Source organism: Meriones unguiculatus, chromosome 12 (genome assembly GCF_030254825.1).
Source record: "Meriones unguiculatus strain TT.TT164.6M chromosome 12, Bangor_MerUng_6.1, whole genome shotgun sequence".
In the NCBI taxonomy this organism is placed as follows: Eukaryota; Metazoa; Chordata; class Mammalia; order Rodentia; family Muridae; genus Meriones; species Meriones unguiculatus.
In genome coordinates, this window is record NC_083360.1 from 26457415 (window position 1) to 26478643 (window position 21229).

Genomic DNA, 21229 nt, shown 5'->3' on the forward strand with positions numbered 1-21229 from the left:
TTGCTCCTGAAGGGTCAGGTTTGTGTTATTCATCAGGGTCTTCTGGGGATGCTTAGAGTCCCAGTAACAACTGTGGGGAAATCTAAATTCTCAGGGGAACAGAATGGAGCTCTCGAATGGTGGTGTTGCACCTTCAGCGCCCGCAGCCCTACCCCTTTTGTAGCATCGCTTCCCTATCTAAGTAGTGTTTTCTTCCCTGCATCCTGCAGTGGCCTTCATCCGGGAGCTGCTACAGCTCCCTGGGACACCGATCAGCCTAGAACCTAGCTCTTCCCTCTGGGTCTCCGTACTATCCTGGGTGCGGTGAGGAGAGCCCCACCTTCCTTTCCGCCCTGACCGCAGACAGCTTTGCTAGTTTAGCTCTCCAGCTCAGGCACCCTAAGCTTTGAACGCCTGTCCTCTTGTCCCCACGCCCTAGGCGTGCGTCTTTAGTGAAATAGAGTACCTCACATCCCGCGACCACCCTCTTCTCAGAGGGATCCGCCCTCATTTTCCATGTCTCTCCCACCAAGCCTCATACTAAGGGCCACCTAGGTCTGTCACCCACACCGTCCTCCGAAAACCTTCGTCATCCTTCAGGATTCTCAGATCTGCTTGGCGGTGGGCAGGCACCCTATCTCCCTCCGCCTTTGGGGCTCTCTGGCTTTTCAGCATCTCCCTCCCCTTTCCCTTCCTCCCTCCTGACAGCCCTTGGCTGCCTCCCCAGAGCTAGGCAGCCTAGGGTATTCCCTCAGCCAGGCATCGAGAGTCTCAGGTTCTCCTTCCCCCGCGTTGGGGCGCACGCGGGGTCCCTCGGGGACCCCCACCGCAGCCGCGTGCTCCTTTGTGCGACCGATCCGCGCGCGGGCGGCGCTGCGTCAAGGCGGAGGCGCATCGGCGCGGCCCCACGCGCACTCCCGCGCGCGGCCCCCGGGAGCGGCAGGAAGGAGGCGGCGCGCGGAGGGGGGAGGCGCAGAACCCAATCGCTGATCCCCCGGCCGCGGCGCCGCCTCCGCCATTGCTGCGCGCGGGAGCGGGCGACGCGGAGCCTCGGAGCGCGCTTGGAGCCCAGACCTGCCGGAGCCGGGCGTGGGGTGAGTGCGGGTGGCGAGTGGGGCGGGCGGCCGAGCATCTCTCACGCCTAGGGCCGCGGGAGACCCGCAGGAGGCCAGCGCCGCGGGACAGGGGACGCCTACGGAAAGGCTTGGCACGGGTGGTGTCCCCTCGCCCGGCCGTGATGCGCCCTGCAGGATGGGAGTCTAGAAATGCCCGTCAGGGCACAGCTCCGAGACCCTGATCTGGCTGCGATCGCCGCGTCCCTGCCACCTCTCTGGGGAGACCAGGAGGGGACGGCGGACGCGGGGACAGTGGGTGGGTGTGCGGACTCCTCCTAGCTGTGCCCCGCCCCGGCTGCCGCTTGCCCTGACCCCCCACGCGGCCCTCCTTCCGCAGGGATCAGCCTCGTGTCTTTTGCAACCATGGTGAAGTTGGGGAACAATTTCGCTGAGAAGGGCACCAAGCAGCCACTGCTAGAGGATGGCTTCGACACCATTCCCCTGATGACCCCCCTCGATGTCAACCAGCTGCAGTTCCCACCCCCGGATAAGGTAGGAGCCCCCGACATTCCCGCGCTGCTGAGTGCGCACCCCGAAATCTTGGCTGCAACTGAAACAAAAGAAACGCCTTGTGCACGTTGAGAGGTGGGGGCGGGCTCAGCCGAGAGGAGGAAGGCAGGGCGAGCACAATGTACCCTCTCCTGATTCTGGGTTTGCTGATGCAGGAGCCACCGCCTCCACCCCCCCCCAACCCCGCCTTAGATGACACCTACATCTTGGCAAGACTCCTCAGTGGAAGCACGCCTCTTGATTTGGGGGGGCAGTCTTGTGAGAAGCGTTGCTTGTTGGTTCGGTAGTCTGGAGGGTCGGGAGTGAGCTCAGCAAGCTGATCCTTGTGTCTTCCTGGTTGGTGGGGTTTCAGCTCCACTTGCCTCACTGGGTGTGTGCTCTTTCCCTCTTTGTTCCTTTTGTGAAATCCCCAGATCTGAGCTCAGATCTGAGCTGGAGCTCACCAAGGCTAGTGTAACCAGGATTTTACCCTGATGCATTTGTTTTGTTTTGTTTTTTTCTGACCTGAAAGACTCCCCTCTTGACTACTGCATCCAGTGGGGTATCATTGTTCCATAAAGATATTTTTATGCCGCAAATTCTATCCTTAAGTAGAAAAGCAAATTCTGCCCTTAAGTAGACGATGGCATCACAACACTCTGATGTAAAGCCTCACGCCCTGCATCTACAGTCCCTACGCACAAAGGAGCGTGCTCACTACTCCCAGTTGCTTTTACATTTATTGTCTCGCGTCTTTCCTGGTAAAGCGGCTCTAACTCCAGGCTCTGTGCAGTAGTAGATCGGGGTATAGAAGGGACCTACAGGGGGTGTTTGCTTGTGAAGGTTTTCTTCACTCCCAAGCTTAGCTTCCCAAAGTGGTTTTTGTCCTCCTAATTCTATTGTCTGTTTTTTCGTTTTTTGCTTTTGGAGGGTGGGGTCTGGGAGATGGCAGCTTGGGAACAGGGAAGGGGCTGGTGGTTCTGCAGGTGGTTCTGTTTGGGAAGGGGAGGTCAGCTGGTCATACCTGTGTGCCTCACGCCACAACTGTTGGCCTAGGCTGGCCTTCATTGGAGGAGCAGGGCTGTTGAGTCCTTGGCCTCCACCCTGTGGTGGTGTGTCAGAGCTTCTTCCCGAGTACTGCTCTTCCTCCTGCCTTGATACGTCCATCCAAGGAGCACCAGGGGCCCATGCCAGGAACTCTGTGTCCTGAAGCAGCACCTCCATCAGGCGAGTCCCTCTGCTTGGCCCAAGCCTCCTCTTTGCCCTCAGTGTGTTCCATTCCCAAACTGCCTGGCACGGCCCGCCACAAGGAGGAGGGCTTCAGGCAGCTCCCACATTCTGCCAGTCGGTCCTGTTGCTCAGGAGTAGGCTAGGTGGATCTATAAGGTACTGAGTCTCTCCTCTCTTGGGGTAACTGATGGGGAGGCCCCAGGAAAGGGTATTCCTGTGGAAACTGATCCTTAAGCTAGAAAGGCTTCCAAAGTCACAGCAGAGGAGACAGACTCTCAGAGTTCACCAAATGCACCCAAGGTCATCATGCTGAAGGTCACTGGCCTCTGGAATACTGCAGCCATGCTGTTTGTTCCGCTCTGCTTATAACTGGACGCCTCTCATACTTGACAAGGTTCAGGGAGGTGGGGGATGTGACTTCTGAGTGCCAGGTTGCATCGACCTGAGAATATGCTATGCACTGGTGCTGATGGCTGCCAGTCACATCAGGGACAGCCTTGCCTGACACCAGTTAGGTACACTTGCCATGCCAGGCACTGTCCTGTGCACTTCATAGGTTGAGCTTCAACATGGCAGCCTTGCTGTGTGGCAACCGCTACCATTCCCCTCATTTGACAGACATAGCAATGAAGGTCTAGACTAGAGAGTGTTAAGGGACCTGTCCAAGGTCACCTGCCAGTTGGTGGCAGACACTGTTTGAATTTAAGTGGGTTAAGTGACCACAGATGTCCTCACTCATGCAGTTCTGGATGACAACAGGCCTTATTCCGGGTTATAAAGAAGCCTTCTGTATTCATGGTGAATTCGTGAAGTGAATCCAGATGTGTGCTCAAGGTCACAGGGCTACATGGGTGCAGCTGGGATGTGAGGATGTTAGGGCAGTGCTCAGTGCTGCCTTGGGCATATGATGCCTCGAAGGGATGGATACCCCTCTGTCCACTCCAGGGAGTGGCATGCCAGGAGTGAAACTTGAGAGTATCTACTGAAGCTCAGGGCTCTCTGGCTCAATGACAAGCATAGGCCGGAGTCTGGCTCCACAGGTCATGGCTGGAGTGGAGAGTTCTCTAGTCAGTTCCCTGGGGCCTGTCCTGAGTCACTCAGTTACCTTTGTCCCGTTGTCAGGGCAGGTGGGTGTCTCCCAAAGCATAGAAACAACAAAGGACATAAACGTATTTCCTCCAGGAGAAGTGTAGGGGTGGTTGGTTCTCTCCTGGCCCATAGCCACTGCTGGGCACCTGCTTTGGGGAATGCATTTGGGGATTAGAGGTGGGTAACACCTTGGCCTCACTCTTCCTGTCCAAGGGAAACAGAAAGACAGTTAATCCTTGGCACAGGCAGAACTGGGGAAAGCAAGATGGGACTATCCCTGTAGGATGAAGCATGGATGCTCAGGTTGGTGTCAAGTTGGCAGGGATTCAGGGAAGTCTGTATAGGGCAGATGAATGGGTTTCCGGGTTCTCAGAAGCCAGTGGTGGTAGTGGGGAGACCCTTCAGTGCTGTATAGTCCAAGAGGCTCCACAGAGCAGTTTATTTCTAGGTTCTGGTTCTGGAGTGCTAGACAGCTGTGTTCAGGTCTCCAGTGACACAGCAGATGGGTAGCACAGAAAGGCCAGTAGGAGAGCAGAGGTGTCCTCCCTGCTCCCTGGGCTAGGCTGTTCTGTTGTGGGTGCTCAGTCTGCCAGCCATTAGTCCTGTGGCCTTAGCCAGTGGGCATCACCTCTCTGTGCCCCAGTTCTGCATTTTTCCTGGGACTGCTATAGGACCATGAATAGGCAATGTCTCTCAAAGTACCTGCATGGAGAGTTCTCAGTGGAAGCTGCTCTCACTGCCTGGAGGGATGGTGTGATCTTTGAACTTGAAGGTCCCAGACCCACCTGCTCAAGGCAGATGTGTCTGAACACATGTGGCTGACCACTAACCGTGTGCCTCTCTGTTTCCTGGCTAAGGTCGTTGTGAAAACTAAGACTGAATATGAGCCTGACCGCAAGAAAGGGAAAGCGCGTCCTCCCAAGATAGCCGAGTTCACCGTCAGCATCACAGAGGGTGTCACCGAGAGGTTTAAGGTGAGTGGTCCCAGGGTGAGCTGCTGCTGCAGGCCAGGAGGCAGCTGCCAGGCTGCAGAAAGGCCTTTCAGAGGAACAACAACAGGACGTGATTCCTCTTATCCAGGCTGTGCAAACCCAGCAGCTTCTAGTTCCCAACGGGGAGGCTCGCCACGTAGTTTTGTTTGCTTTGTTTTGTTTTTGTGTTTCAAGGTTTTCGTTTTTTTCTTTGCCTCATCTTTTAAAATAATCACGTACTGTTTATTTCTATAACAGGGAAAACCCACCCATGAACTTCCCTTTAGGCAAAGGCAATAAACGTGAACAAACATTTGCCAAACGTCGAGATATTTGCCTGATGGTTGCAGGAAGGAAGCAGACAGCCCAAGACACTTACACCCATCCAGGCAGGGCTCTGTGCCTATGCAAGCCCCTCTGAGGGGTCTCACATGAACAGAGTGCTCTCCTATATCCCACCTCATGAGGGTGGGGAGAGGACTACAGGTTCATTGGTCCCAGTCCTCTGTGGCAGAGCCATGACCACAGTCTGCCTGGCTGCAGAGCCCCTGAGCTCAGTCTCCAATCCTTCTTTACCTCCTGCTACATCTTGTGATGGCTGCTGAAGGGGCTGAAGTTCCAGAGAGCCCTGGTGGGAGAAGCCTTCCTCACAGGAAGGGTGTATGTCCTCTAATGTGCTGTCTGCTGAGGGACAAGCTGGGATGTTGGTATTCTAGAAACCCCACTTTTTTGGAAAGATGTAAGAGAAAATAAAATGGTGGCTGTGGCCCAGATTCTAAGGGGTTAGTTAGGAGATACTCTCAGACCTTAATAAGTCCCAGGATGGATGGATAATCATCCCACTAGGATGTCTGAGCAACCTATTCATGGGTGTGCAGGAGCATACCCACTCAGCATATTATAGAGCGTCTATATTTGATTCTTGGGTGATTGTGGGAACTACAGAAGACAGGCTTTTGGACCAACCCCAGTTCATAGCTACAAGGGAATCCAGAAGAGCAGAGTGTCTTCATGGAGTTTGGAATACAAATCTGCTTCCCATTGCTTCTCACTGCTGTCTGCATCTTCCTGGTGCAGTAGGTTCCGTGAGTGTCATTATCCTCTGTGTTCCTGGTGAGGCTGGTCAGTGAGTAGTGTAGTACCTTTCCATCTGTTGAGGCCTCTGTGTCCTCTGTGTTCTTGGTTTGTATTTTTCTCACACCCTCACCTGAGGCAGGTCCATAGGTCCCTTGCCTAAAGCACGGGCAATACAGCCTCCTTCCTCATCTCTGCTAATAACAGGTATGCTTTCCAGATAGGGGCCTGAGGTGCAGAGGCCTGTGGGTATGGAAGGGCATCAGGTATGCTGAGCTGCTCTTCCCAGCTTAGGGGTGGCTCCTAACATGTTTGAGGTTCATGGTCTGTATTAAGATGGAGTAACTTGAGGTCAGCATCTCTGTTCCTCTATGGGATCAGCATGGTTGCCCTCTGTTGCCATTTTTTGCCCACCAGCATCATAGAATTGGGATCAGGTACAGGCTCAAACCTGAATGTCAAAGCCACACTGTCTGAATATGATCTTCTCTGAACATGTCCTGGTTTCTCATGTCTGATTGGATTTTTGTCCCCACGTTAGGTCAGTGAGTACTGTGGTACCCAGATATCCTCTCCATCTGTTCAGTGTCTCTGTATGCCAGACTCTGTCCCCGCTGTTCTCGGTTCGTGTTTTTCTCACATGCTCACCCGAAGCAGGTCCCTAGGTCCCTTACCTAAGGCACATGTGACGCACATTTGGCCCCAGGGCTCTAGGCAGTCATGGCTGGGCCTCTACATGGTTACCTGGTTTCTGTTGCCCAGAACATTACGGCTCAGAAGACCTGGGAAGAACTCAGACAGTGTCTGCTATCCTAGTGGGCAGGCTTCTGGTCTCAGGAGGCCTACCTCACCCCTCTTGCTATCTTCCGGGTGTCTGGGAAGATATTAGATATGGTGGGGACCCACTAGAGGACTGCTCTACAGTGCAGTATTGCCTAGCGTCACACACCCCATCAGTGTTTCCCTAAGCCTAGCTTCTGTGCCTCCTTTATGACTCACCCCTAGGATGGCTGGGACGCCCCTCATCTCAGGTTCTAAAACCGGTACCTTCATTATGAACTTTCACGACCTGAGCTCCAGCCCCAGGCAGGAACCTGAACCCTCTCTCTCTCCTTTTACACCGAAGCTCCTGAACACGAGCTCACCTCAAGTTCTTACTGCCCTCGGCCAGGAGGTAGTGCTTCCAGAAGCAAGCTTTTCATCTGTTGACTCCACAAATGCTTCAGGAAGTTGGGTACCATTCCTCTCTCAATGTTAGTCGGTGGGGGGGAGGGGAGATTCAAATAGCTTGAGCTCAGGAAGCCTGCTCTTAGGCTGTGGCAGTAGAGGTCACAGGTTTGCAAAGGTTGCCTCAGCACATCCTTTGACTCAAACCCTGTCCCACAACTACCACTGCTGCCTTGTACCCACAGAACCCAGGTTTCCCCTGCTCCAGCAGCAAACCTGGCTGATACCCCCGACAAGTGTCCCTTTTCCTCTTATGTCTTGCCTCTGTGTTGCAACTCCCAACCCCACTTCCCAGCTCTTTGAAGAAGCTAGACTAACCTATACCTCTCTCTGGGCATGGGCCCTGTGACCTGATACCCCAAGCAGGCACTGAAGAGTGGTCTCATGAAGCAGAGGCTCTTTAACCTGGCTCCTGACCTTGAAAAGGAAACCAGGCCATACCAGCCCCCTGAGACATAAATGTTGGCCAAAAATGAAGGTGTAGGGCCTGTGTGTATAGACAGCACTTACGAGTAGCCTGTGCCAGCACTGTCAGAGTCCTCGATACCATCTCTCTGGCGCTTACCATGCTCTTAGTAAGAGCTAAGTAAATGAGTGACTCATCCATCATTCTGGTGGACTCCTGTGGAGGGGGCTTGGCATGATTTCCAGGGTGTCCCTGTGGGCTCCTTAACAGCAGACAGATCTCCTGATCTAGCCTTCTTACTCGGCCATGGATAGTTATATACTTTGTACTGGGGATACTTGACAGTTGTCACAGGGTCAGCAGATGACCATGCCTTAGTGAGGAAATGTCAGAAGCAGGGTAGGAAGCCTGCAATCTCACTCCAAGAGCTGGTGCCTCTGGGTATGCTGAGGTGAGCAGCCTGCTGGGTCACTGCAGGCTTACTCAGAAGGATGACCCAAGTTCTAAGGGTGTCCCTTGATTTTGTCAGCTCAGAGATGCTTTGGAACCAGAAAGTTAGTTCCTTACGTATACCTGGGTGTTCACAAGGTTCCACCCAGGCTCTACAGTTTGGATTAATGTCTCCTGAGGTTCTGTGCTTTTCTTGACTGGGGCATGGTCTGGTGCCGCAGCAGAGGCATTTGGAGAGCTGGAGCCCTTTGGAAATGTTAAGAGTGTCCACCCTTCTGGAAAGTTCTCTTGGCTTTTAAGACTTGGTGATATTTTCCATATCCCTGAGTGCATGCATACAATAGGTCACGTGGCTGCTGTGCACAGCATCAGCTGGTTAAAGGTTGTTTTTGTTGTTTTGTCATTTTGTTTTTTTTCTGAACATGGTGGTTTGGGGAAGGAACAGGATGTCTGGAAACAGGGACCTACCCTCTGCCCTTTCACCAGGAATTATTCACAGTGGTAGTAGAAGCGGCACACAATTCTGATGGCAATAGTTTGGATATTTTCCTCTGTGTGTGTGTAGACCCAGGGAAGGGGAGCCCGCCTTTTAGCAGGATCTAATAGAAGCAAGGTGTATGTTGTGTGCACGTGTGAGCCTCTTTCTCCTTTATTTGTATTGTTAAGGTGTGCCAATTCCTCTTAACTTGGGAGGACGCCGTTGAAACCAAGTGTCTTTTTGGATATTACATTGTGGTTATCACCGGAGGGTTAATCTCTTGGCTGCAAGGTTGCTAGGTTGGTTGCTAGGTAACAGCTGGGGGCAGGGAGGCTTTGTAAGATTGCTATACAGGGATAGCAGGATGAATCACCCTGTGGCAGCCAAAAGCCTAGGCTTCCAGTGAGGCTTGTGTCAACGGGGAGAACAGCCATTTAATTAATCAAAGGTGTTTTTTACACTGAGAGTAAATGCAGGCTAAGATGTTGCTCAAATGAACTAAACGTAAACATTAAAAAATAAAAAACAAAAGAAACCCTGTGCTTTCCCACTTGTGCAGGTAATGTGTAATGGGCTGTTGGGGGCCGCATCTTAATGTCCTGGAAGTGCATGCTCCACAGGGAAGCAGGCTCAGGAAAGGTTCTGCCAGGTTCTCTTTGCTCACTGTTCAAAAGTGAGCTTTGCTTTGCTCAAAAGCTATACCTGGTTGTGCTGTGTGGCTGTCGGGGGCGACGAGGTCCGAGTCTTCTACGATCCACACACCTTCCGCTTCCCATCTAGTGAAGGGTTTTCTGATGGAGCCACACCCTCTCTGGCCCTGAGAAATTCCAAGGCCAGCCTTGCACATGACCACCTGTCAAGGTCAGTGAAGAGCGGGGAGGATATCTCTGGATCGGCCACTTAAGGATGGTCCTCAAAGCTGGCAATCAATGCTGCAATGGAGAAGTCCCTTGGCATGCTGTTGCAAATGATGCTGTGGGTGGTTTGTTTCTTTCTCTCTCGTCCTTAATGACCTTGAACTTCCTGTGTGCCTGCTTTCCACACTCTCTAATAATCCCCATGGCAGTTTCTAAGTCACACGTGTTAACTGTTTCTAAACGGTGATGCAGTTTTCCTACATCTTGCAGAGTGTGAGGGTCTTCACTGGTGGTGGCAACAGAGACCTTAGAATCTTGTTTAAACACCCTGATGGCAGTCTCCACAGCCTCTGGCTCCAGCCATGGAGTGGGGGCTTCTTCCCGACTTGGGTAAGACATAGGTTGAATCACCTTGGCACCTAAAAAAAAAAAATATTTAGTTTTGTAAACACTCGGAGGTTTCAAGATGCATTCCCTGAGATATTTTTTTCTTCCCTGTACTGCGTTAGTCAGCAAAAGGTTTCTTTCCATCCCCGCCCCCCACGGATGGACAGAGACAGTAAATGACCTGGTGCCATCGACCTGCTCAGGCTGGGCCTTCGTGAGCCTTGTTTCTCTTGCCCTTGGTGGCAGCCTCAGAACATTAACCTTGTTGTTCCTATTAAGTAGTGGCCCCAAGGTCAGCTGTAGCAGGGATATGAACGAAGGACTCAGACCCACGTCCTAGGACACGGACCCTGTACCAGTGCGGTTATGGGTGGCTCTCCTGCTGTTCCTGGCTGGGATTCTGCTGGTTCCTGCCCGGTGGGAAGTTCTGTGAGAACTGGTCAGTAGCCAGCGCCTTGGCAGTTGGATGACCATGACCCATGAGTAAACTGTGACACTTTGGTGAGAGACTGTGGGCTAAGTGGGCAAAGATGCTGAGCAGTAATTGGTAACCAAACTGGGTCTAAGCACCCAGGATGCCCCCCTCCCTGCTTCCCTGGGGTCACCCTGAGCCCCCTCTCCTCATTGCCCTCACTGGGGCCACACCCTGAACCCCCTTCTCCCCATTCTCACTGGGGTCACATTCTTCTCAGCCTCATGGACATAGTCTGTTCCTCACTGTTCCTTTCCAAAAAACTCTTCTCAGGTCCTGCTGGCCTCCTGCACAGGGCTGCTCTGGCTTGGGAATAACAGAATCTAGGGACAGCCTCAGGATCTTGCTTTCCTCCTCTGGCTCATTAAAAAAAAAAAAAAAAATAGTGGTAAAATGAAGATACAAAACTCACCATTCCAAGGTATAGTTTAGTGACATCTAATGGTCACCAAGTTGCCACCTGTCATACTGTCTGGTTCTAGAACATTTCATTCTCTCAGAAGTTGACGCAGATACAGCAAGCAGTGAGCCCCACCTCCCCGCAGCCCCCAGCAGCCGCTGCTCCGTTTTCGGCTCCTATAGCGTCCATCGTCAGGGCACATCACAGAAGTGGAGCCATACACTGTGCAGCTTTCGTGTCTGACTTTTGCTCAGCATCACCTTGTCAAGGTTCATCTGTTGTAGCATGTGTCAACACTTCATTCTTTTTGAAGGCCAAGTAATATTCTGTTGAATGGACCTACCACATATTTTTTTATCCACTCAACTGTTTTTGCACTCTTATCTTTTGGCAACTGTGCAGTTTTTCTTTGTATAAACTTTTCATTCAAGGGTAGGACTGCTGGTTGCCATGATTATTTTTATATTTCATGTGTTGTGGAACTACCGCTGTCTAAATCGGGTGCCGCCAGCTTCCATTGCTATCAGCAGTGCAGAGGGTGCCATTGTCTCCTCTGTAACGAGGCACGCCTTGTGGTGCGACTTGCATTTCCCTGATGCCTGGCAACACTGACCTGATTGTTGGGGTCTTGCCATACTGAGGAGTTATCTAGACTCCAGACTTTTGGTATGTCAGTGGGCAGCTCAGTCGGCTGGCTCATGTCCCCACTTTTGCCGGGTCGTGAAGCTGCAGTCACCCTGTTTTTGATACTGCAGGCTTCTCTGATCTTCACCTCCACTTTTTCTCACCTCCCAGTGAACTCTTTATCCCTTGAGACCGATGTTCCTCCCGGAGGTCTCCAGAGTCCTCAGAGCTCCACGGCTGCCTCTGTGTCCTGCCTCTCTTGTGACACTTCTTATTTGCCTGTACTGGGTTAACACCAAGGTGATACAGTAGAACTGCATGGCTCTGCAGGCTGCTCAGCCAACTCCTGAGACAGACACTTTGGGTAGCTTATGTCAGACTCTCTGAGAGGGCTTCCCAACTACTTGGGGATTCCTAAGATGGGAGAAAGTAAGACCTTCTAGGCTTAAGGCACTTTGGTCTCACAGGCCCCTTTTTAAATGAGAGAAGAAAATGGTGACAGGCTTGGTATAAAGACAAGTCTAGTCTGTTCTTCTTGTTATATTATTTTTTCCTTCTGATTTGACACACATTTGTCTGGTTTGAAAATTATGGCAATAGGTGGGCCTCATAGCACGGCCTGCAATTCTAATCGGCTAAGGCAGGAGGATTGCCAGTTCATGACCAGCCTAGGCAACTTAATGAGGCCTTGTCTCAAAAACAAAAACAAAAACAAAAAATGGAGGCCGTGAAGGAAAAAGCTATACCTGGTACAGCTCCATCCTGTGTGAAAATATTTACTTAATAAAACCAAAGTTCCTGGACCCCTGCAAGGCATGTTCATGCCGTGTCCACTGAGCAGACAGTTCCTGGGTTGGCTCCAGGCGCTAGAGGCCTGCTTAGTAAGTGCTCATTTGGAGGTGAGCTGTGTGCCAGCCTGCACTGTGGTCAGGCTCCAGGGAATCTGGTCCTTCTGTTTCTGGACCTTCACTCCTAGCTCAAGGTGCCTCTCCCCAGGTCCCACTCTCTGCACTCTGTGCCTGAATCTCCCTGACTCTCTCAGGAGGATGCCGAGGAGGTGATGAAGGTTCACCTGGGTAACTCAGGTTGTCTTCGGATCCCAAGATCCTTGGGATGTTCCAAGGTTCTCAGTCCAGTTTGTGCTCCTGAAGCAACCCTGGAGATCTGGTTCTTGTTTGTTTACTTTGTATGTCTGGAGGCAAGGGGATAACCTTGAGTGTCATTCCTCAGGCCTCAGCCACCTTTATCTCGAGAGCAGGTTTCTCTCTGACTTGGAAAATCACTGGTTATGCTAGGTTGGGTGGCCATACCCTCCTGTCTTTCTCCCCCCAGTGCTGGGGTTACAAGTGCATGCCACCATGTTTGTTTTAATGTGGAACACCTTCATTGTTGTGCTGAGGCAGAGTGTCGTAATGGAGAGAGGCTAGGGAGGCCTCGCTGCTCACTCACGGCAGCCAGAGGAGGTGATGGGCCAGGGGCAAGATGTTCCTTCAAAGGCACCACCCCCAGTGCTCACTTGTTCTAACAGGCCCCACCTCCTAACAGTTTATTCAGCTATTAACTTGTCCATGGAGTATCTCACGGATCAAGTTGGCCCCCCTACAGTCATCCACTCACCTCAGTAGCTCTGCCAGCTGGTGACAACGCGCCTTTTGGAGGAATGCTTTAGTCTTCAAACCCGGATGGTAGCTCAGTAGCCCCAGGTTACAGGAATTCTGATTGTTTGTTTCCTTGGCTTACACTTAGGCCAAGGCAGGGAATACCTGGGTAGCATTCAGCAGTCCTGATGTCCATTTCCCATCCATCCCTGGTATTTGTGGTCACTGCTCTGGCTGGGACTCCCATGATGTTAACACATATGATTGAGTCTGGTTTGTGCCTGGTCTGGGTCATTGTGAGAAGCTTCCATTTCTCTTCCTTCATGGCCCCTCCTGGGTTTCTAGCTCCCCTGGGTATCCTGATGGCCCAAATGAAGGTGTCCTCTCTTTGATATCTATCTAGGCCTTTGTCATGAGCCAAGTGTCATATCATGGTTTCCAGTTTCTGCATGGAGGCCACAAGGTAAAAGGGCTTGGTATGCTCACTGTGATCTCAGGCCATCTCCCTTCCAGTCCCTGCTGTAAAGGACTAGCTCATCGTGGCTTTGGTTCCTCTGTCTGGCAGTTTATTGAAGGATGAATGGTTGGTGGCCTGACTCTCCTGGAGGTTGAGTATCTGTTTGTCGTTGTAGAGAAGGCCTCAGGGAGACTCCCCAAACCTGGAGAAATTGCAGATGTCTGACTTAGTAATTTTGTTCTGTGTTCTAGAATATTACCAATTTTCTTATTATGGGTATGCATATGTGGGGTAGGTGAGGTGGTCATGAAAGTCTCCAAACGGGGGCATACTTTATTCCCCTGGAGCCAGGAAGGAGTTTGTGTTTTGTTATTTGGTGCCTGCTTGGACAGCTGATGTTCAGAACAAGGCTGGGGTGTTCCAGACCCTCCCTGGGGTCTGGAGACTGGGCAAGGCTTGGAAAGGTAGGAAAACACAGCCTGAGTGCTGGGAAGGGTTGGGGTTCCTGCAGAGGAAGTGTGTGCGGGAACTGTCTTTAAGGAAGGTGAGTCAGGCCTGTGCTCCTTACACAAGTCCTGTGGCTGCCTCAATAAAGCACCAAAAGGTGGGGGAGCCCCAGAAGCATATTCTCAGGTTTCTGGAGGCAAGAGAAGTCTGAAGTTAAAGCATCTGTGGGGCATGCTGCCTTAGTCCTGCTGGGTTGTGGAATTACTGCTATCTCTGGGGTTGTGTATCTAGAGATGCATTATTCCAGCTCCCATCCAAGCTCGGTGTTCCCTCTAATGTGTGTCTCCGCCTCATTTTCTTTTCTTACAAGGACATGGGTCAGACTTGACAAGTGCCCCTGCTAATGAGCTCATCTGAACACAACGCATGTGCAAAGGCTCATTTCCAAATGAGGCCCCCCAGCCCCAGGCACTTGTGCTGGACACACTCTGTATTTATCTGTAGGGCTGGGATCATTGTTCCCTAGCACTCTGTCATTCTTCCGACATCTGTAAGACTGACAGTCATTGTCCCCTGGCCTTCTGATTCTTTAAATTAAACAAATGTCACAAAATAAAATATTTATTAAAAATAAATAAAAAATAAAACTATTAAATAAAACATTAATCATCTATATTTTATGTGTGTGTGTATGTGCGTGCACTTGTATGGAAGTCAGAGAACAGCTTTCAGGAGTGAGTTCTCCCTTGTCAGATGGGGCCCTGGGATTGAACTCAATTCATCAGGCTTGGTAGCGAGTGCCCTTACTCCGTGGAGCCATCTTGCTAGCGCTGATATATTTTTATTTTATTTTGAGGCAGGATCTGGGATGCCTCAGACTAGCCCTGAATTTGCTCTGTAGCTGGGGGTGACCTTGAATCTTCCTATCCTCCTGAAGCGCCTGGTTACATATGTGCAGCACATCCAGGACTCAGCCCTGCGGGCAGGGCCTGTGAGAGGAGAGGCATGTGGCTGGGTCCCTGGCAAGCTGGATCCTTGGAGTCTTGCCAGGCAGTGTTTCTGGGTGAGGTGGCCTTGATTGAGGTCCTCCTCTGAAATATATGGGATCCCAGGAAAACCAAGGAATAGACAGTAGTTTACAGGAACAGCAGCGGGAGTCTCCCTCAGGATTCACTGTTTCGACAGGGTCGTCACTCCTGGACCCTCCCACCACCCTGACAGTGACCTCTCTGGACCTAGCAGTGCCAAGGCGGGTAGCTGTTGCTGGCCAGACTGGATGTTACCCCCTCTTTTTCCTACATGTGTTAGCTTCCTTCTTCATCGAGATCCACACTCAACTCCCAGGGTCAATTGTTCATGTGCTTGCTCTGTGCCATGGCTACCATCGGACTCTTGCCAGTGCCATTCTCCACGGGTGCCTTGTGCCCTGAGACAGCGTGCTTCACCATGTCTGCCCCTGCACCAGGCATGAGCTGTGTGCACAACCCAGGTTCTTCAGACAGGTTGGTGACAGTTCCCATGATGAGTTAACCATGCTGAATGAGGTGGGGCAGAAAGAAGTCCTGAATGAGGGACAGTGCCCGGCTGCTGGGGTCGAAGGTAGGATGCCAGCATTATCTGTTCGTCCAGATTGGTGTTCATGGTATCTGGACCATGTGCTGGCTCCTAGGGTCTGTCCAAGGATCCTGAACCATCTCCCATGCTTCTCCATCTCACTCCTCATCTTGTGACATGCTTTTACCCCACCAGGCTCCTCAACAGGCAGGCAGGCACCTAGAGGTCCGAATACAGAAGCATCTTTTGGTGTTTGGGCCACTGCTGCTTGCACAACTGTGAGCCACGTCTCATCTACACTGTTATAGCTTTGTGTCTACTCAGTGCTGGGCATTCTAGTGTTCAGCTTATGTTCCCAAGGAACCCAAACCCAACCCCTGACTGTCTTCAAGACACTATAGAGGCAGAGATGAGGGTGGAGCTCCTGTATTTGCTTAAATGGCTCCAGCATGAGGGTGGCCTGGGGTCAGTGGGTGACAGTTCACACTGAGACCAGGGCCCAGAGACATCTGTGGAGCAGCTATTTCCTAGGTGAGAGGTGCTCAGCTCTGTAAATGGGAGCCCTGAGTGTAGCCCAGCCCCACTTCTCTGACAGTGACCCAAGCTGCCTAGGAGCCATGTGGCCAATCCTGAGGCTTTCTTGTGTTTGTGCACAGAGCTTTCCTTGTAGCCGGGAATACCAGAATACATGAAGGTGACATGTGGATGTGGTGAAAAGTTAAAAGCCATACAAAATGTCCAATAAAAGGTGATTCCCCAGGCGCTTTGTACAGGTACGCACCTCTGTGTCTGACTGCTTGCACCTGTCAGTCAGCTGTCTTCCCATCCCCAACGTGTTCTCTGCTTCTTTGCACAGGTCTCCGTGCTGGTCCTCTTTGCCCTGGCCTTCCTCACCTGTGTCGTCTTCCTGGTCGTCTACAAAGTATACAAGTATGACCGCGCCTGCCCTGATGGGTTTGTCTTGAAGGTAAAGACTTGGCCTCCTGAGGATGCCTTTGTACCTCTTCCCACCCCAACCCTAGGACCCTACAGCAGCAGGGCCTTGGCTATGTACCTATAGTGGGAGGGTCCTCGCTGAAGGTCCTGCATGGGCAGCCAGGCAAGGAGGCCGAAGGCACCGTGGGATCACTGGGGAAGAGGTCCCTTCACCCCGGGACAGAAAGTGCCAGGCTGACACTCCTCTCCAGTAGCTGGTACGGGGATAGAGGGTAGTGACCAAGAGGAGAGCCCTGCCCTAAGCCACACAAACGGGCACTATTGCCTACAGGTTGCTCTTGGGCTCTCCTGTCGGTTCCATTGCAGGAGCCATGTTGGCATCTGTATACATGGAAATGTTCTGCTTCTGTGCCTCCTTCCCATGAGTCTGCTGCTGGCGCAGATACACTTACACAACAGAGGACTAAGGAAGCAAAACTGAGAGGAGGGAAGATGGGGTAGAGGTAGGAGACGGAGCAAGGCAGGTGTAGAGTACAGGCTTCCATGTGTCCCCCCCACCCCCCCTCTGGTCCTGAACTTCCCAGAGCTGTCGGGAAATGGTCCTGTGCAGGCTTTGGCACTGCAGAAGTGTGAACAGAGCAGGCACTGAGAGTTTGTGCTAGTCCACGTAGCCCATGGATGTTTGCTGGATGGATGTGTCTGGGTTTTGCTGAGGTGAAACTGCAATGCCTTGGCAGAGCAAGTTAGAAGAGCTGTAAGTTGATGTACCTCAGCCAAGACCTCCTCTACCTTTTACACCACAAGGTCCTTCAGGGCTTCTGACTTCCAGACCTTCCTTTCTCCTGCAACGATTGTAGGATATCTGCCCACTGCTCAGCACCCTGAGTTCCTAGTAAGGGTCTCAGAAAAAGGGATGTCCATGAGGATGATCCCATGGGTCACATGGATGTTGTGACAGGCAGGCAGTGATGGCTGCTCTCTATGATCAAAGTCTCCTTTCTCCATCAACATCCTTCATACTCATCCCTGTGACACCAAGCAGTGGCAGAGCAATGTCAAGTGAATCTGGATTCAGAGTTTGATATTAAATCCCAGCTTCAGTGGCCTCTGGCTGAATAAGGACCACACTGTAGACAGTGCTGCGCACACACACACACACACACACACACTTGCAGGCCAGGTCAATGTCTTGTGTCTTCCTCAATTCCCTCTCCCCTTCCTCTTTTGGGACAGGGTCTCTCACTGAACCTGGCAGCCAGGGATTAGAGGCATGCCATCTCTTCATGCTCCCACTGTGCGGGCCTGAGCCACCCCGAGTGCTGTATCTCCACCTCTCGGGGCTGTGAGGGGTTGGCAGCATGGGAGCTGCAGCACCTGGAAGCATAGGTGTCAGGCCGAGTTGGTGTGCACTCCCAAAGCCATGTGTGTCAAGTAAGGGACTCATAAGTGTTGGTGGACTGAAGATGCCACTGGTAGATTCTGGGAAAGAACAGGTTGGACCCATTGTCCTTAGGATGGAGATGATGGAAAGGTCTGTTTCACATTCTTTTATGTCCTTGAGTTGGGTGTGGAGTCTGGGATTGGCATCCTGGAAGGGTGGCCCAGTGTGTGGTGGTGGATAGTGCTGACAGGAGGTCCCAGACAGAGCTGTGTTCTCATACCTGCTTGTGTGGTTCTCATATCTGCTTCAGGTAGCCTCTTCACCTCTCTAGGCTCCACTTTTCTACCTATTAAATGGACTGAGTGGCGTGACCCTCACAGTGAGAGAACTGGTCTGAAAATACTCTACAGACCTGGGTGTAGGCAAGAGGGAAGCCTGCAAGTAGGTTCACACTTTAGCCCCCTTCCTTTGATGTAAGAGGAAGGGAGGTTTGAGATCCACAGGACATTCTCTAGGGCAGGGCACACAGTTGGGTTTGGGGATGGAGGCAGTAGGTCATCAGAGGAGAGAGAGAGAATGGGGTGAAAACCAGGTTTTTTCTCTCTTCTAACAGGAGTGGGTTCTGGGCTGGGGCCTTGGCTCAGACTCCTCAGGGAGTCACTTGGAATACAGATGGCCTCAGCACAGATCAGATACACTACCTTAGGCTCAAGAAGATGAGTGCCTGGGTCTAAAACTTCCAGGTGACAGGTGGCAGCCGAGGTTTCTACCTCTGATTCAACTATGGTCTCACACTCCTATCTGAGCAGGCTTGGTACTACATGCTTCAGATGGCTAGATATGGTTAACAGTGACTTCAACAGGGTGGGAAGCTTATTGCTGGTCTCAGAAGTCCAAATGGAAGGCTGTACAGGGAGTGGCTTTGCCTCTGGGCAGTCAGAGTTGGCTGAGAAGGGGAGATGTGGACACTGGTAGGGGACAGCTGCTCTTTGGGAGCCAGGCCCAAAGCTGCTTGTTACAACTGTTCAGATCCTCTTGGCTTGATGTTAATCACATGGCCTTATAGGACTATAAGGTGGGTCACTGGCTGCCACGCCAGTTGTATGGCTCAGCTCAAATGATAACCTGCAGGAGCTGGCTCTCCCTTCCTACTGTGCAGGTCCTGGGGGTTGAACTAGAGTTGCCAGATCTGGCAGCAAGCACCTTTACCCACTAACCCATTTCAGTGGCTCCCAAAGAAAGCCCTCCTCAGTGCTCTTCCTCTTATTTCAGTTGGGTTGTTTGCAGACATGTCAAAGCGTCCTTGCTTCTAATGGATGAATAGCCAAGGACAATCATCCAGTTAAGAGACTTGTGAAGGGAGGCACACTGCCTGTTACACCTATCCTGGGAGCCCAGGTGCCTGTGCAGCACAGTCAGTCTTCTACACAGCTATGGCCTCTGAGGGCAGGCCCCATCCCTCTGTCCATGTTAGTGTTTATGCCCGCAAGCTCAGGGAAGATGCTTAGAAGCTTTTTGTGGGGATATGGATTGCAGGCACACACATGCTGATATGCCCTTGTATCTACCACCATCTTCATGGCCTCCTGTCTTCCAGAACACTCAGTGCATCCCAGAAGGCTTGGAGAGCTACTACACGGAGCAAGACTCCAGTGCCCGGGAGAAATTTTACACTGTCATAAACCACTACAACCTAGCCAAGCAGAGCATCACCCGCTCCGTGTCACCATGGATGTCAGTTCTGTCAGAAGAGAAGCTGTCTGAGCAGGAGACCGAAGCTGCAGAGAAATCAGCTTAGCAAGCTGGGCAGGTTCCTTACGTGTCACTTGAAGGCAACAAAGGGACTTTGAGGGACATTTCATTAAATATAATTACTGATAATTTAGAGATTACTCATTTACGGTGCAATTGCTTCTGTTTGCTAATGCTGCTTTGCAAATAAAAACTTGCTGCGGACCACCCACAGGCATAAGAACAAGCGCATCTCAGCATTGCTTAGAGAGCTTGACACCACTGTTCATGCTGAGGAGTCTTCATTTAGTTCCTTCACTGGGATTCACTGGATACTGTCAAAAGATAATTTACACTGGATATGCCAGGGGTCTGGCCACCAGAGCAGTGCATTTGGTGGTTTTTTGGTTTTTTTTTGTTTGTTTTTTTTCTTTTATGCCCCTTTTGCTATCTGCAGACCTTTCTCCATAGCCATATCTTGAGTGATCCCCTGCTTTGCTGGTAGTAGTGCTGACTGCCAAGATGCCCGGTTGAGTGGCACAGAGAAGGGAAGGTGTGCGCCACGACGCAGCCCTGCCAGCCCCTACCTGGGCAATTCTGGGAGGTTCTCTTTGGTGTGTGCACTGAGCAGAGCACGACAATGGGGTGGGAGGAGCTGGCTCTGGGCCAGGGGTTGCAGAGCCTGTTTTCCTGTGGGTGGGCTGTCCGCTGGTGGTGTGCTAGATAGGAAGAAAGCCCACTGGTCCTTTTCTTTCCTGTTATGAATATGTTTGCACGTACAGCCCTGTATGCAGGTGGTTTGGGTTTTTCGTTTTATTAGCTGGGTGGGCAAAGTGACAATGTAATTTTGGGTAAGCCAGGGCTACTTTAGCTTTTATTCTGTGAAGAGATGTGACTCCTGTGCTGTGGGAAGGGGGCAAGATGGCTGTTGGGGGGCTGATGTGGCACCTTGCAAATAGAATATCTAAGTCCACAATCTTTGTAAGAAAAGTATGTTTATGTTTCAATCTGAATCTTGACATTAAAGTATATGTTTACAAAATCACCAGTAGGTAAGCTAAATGTGTAAGACAATTAAATAGAAAAAGCTATTCCTGATTGTTTTCTTCCATGTTCTCAGAATGTGTTGTTTCCAGTGGGCATGTCAGAGAAGTTTCAGTGTTCTTTAGTAGATCAGAAATAAATGGGAAAGAGTCTGAGATCCTTTGTGAACAAGCACAGTGACCGTCATGAGCTTCACTGTTGTTTCCTGAAGTGTGCTACTGAGGAAGAATATTTTATCGTTGGAGTGTTCTGAAACAAAGACCATGAGCTCAGCACGTAGGTGTGTGTGTCACACTGTCACAGTCATGTGCTTGAAGGGCTTTGGGAAGCTGTGAGGAATGCACAAAGAGCAATAATCCTGTGCCAAAGCTTGTCTTGCACAGGGATCTGACTCATGACCCACGTGTGTACGGTAGGCAAGCCCACTGTGTGTTCTAGTAGCCCTTTCCCCATTCTCCCAATGGAACTTTTCACGTTCACTCTGCAAATAAAGGGCCTGTGGGTACAGAAGCCACACACTGGACTGTCTACACTTATGTGCTTCAGCAGGAATTGTGCAGCCCAGGATACATCTGTACACAGGTGTAGGCCCCATGCTGTAACTTCTAGTTCTCAACAAGCAAGCCCAGGGCCTCGAGAGGGGAGGGTATATAGGAAAAAGGGCAGAAGGCCTGCTCCTCAGAGATCCACACCCTTCTTGGAACACAAACTTTTGGGACCCAGTGACAGGAAAGCAGACCTCACGTGCCCCTGGGCTCTGGCTTTGCTGTTCACATGCTGAGGAGCCAGGGCAGGAGAGAGGCCTAGGGGAGGGTACCAGAGGCTGCCTGTCT

General features: G+C 51.5%; 1 protein-coding gene across 1 annotated transcript; it reads left to right on the forward strand.

Moving 5' to 3' along the window:
• The first annotated feature begins 719 nt into the window (after nucleotides 1-719).
• Nsg1 (neuronal vesicle trafficking associated 1) lies at nucleotides 720-20443 on the forward strand. The gene is made up of 5 exons (XM_021649641.2): nucleotides 720-1073; nucleotides 1432-1586; nucleotides 4760-4876; nucleotides 16161-16271; nucleotides 19219-20443. The coding sequence occupies exons 2-5, from the start codon at nucleotides 1458-1460 to the stop codon at nucleotides 19417-19419; spliced, it is 558 nt and encodes a 185-aa protein (XP_021505316.1). The 5' UTR covers nucleotides 720-1073; nucleotides 1432-1457; the 3' UTR covers nucleotides 19420-20443.
• Nucleotides 20444-21229: the final 786 nt, after the last annotated feature.

What these genes read in the sequence shown, in the direction of transcription:
- Nsg1 (XM_021649641.2), top strand. Translation starts at nt 1,458, where the DNA reads ATGGTGAAGTTGGGGAACAATTTCGCTGAGAAGGGCACCAAGCAGCCA. An exon ending in AGTTCCCACCCCCGGATAAG is followed by an intron (nt 1,587 to 4,759) that starts GTAGGAGCCCCC and finishes TTCCTGGCTAAG; the next exon opens with GTCGTTGTGAAAACTAAGAC. An exon ending in CTGATGGGTTTGTCTTGAAG is followed by an intron (nt 16,272 to 19,218) that starts GTAAAGACTTGG and finishes CCTGTCTTCCAG; the next exon opens with AACACTCAGTGCATCCCAGA.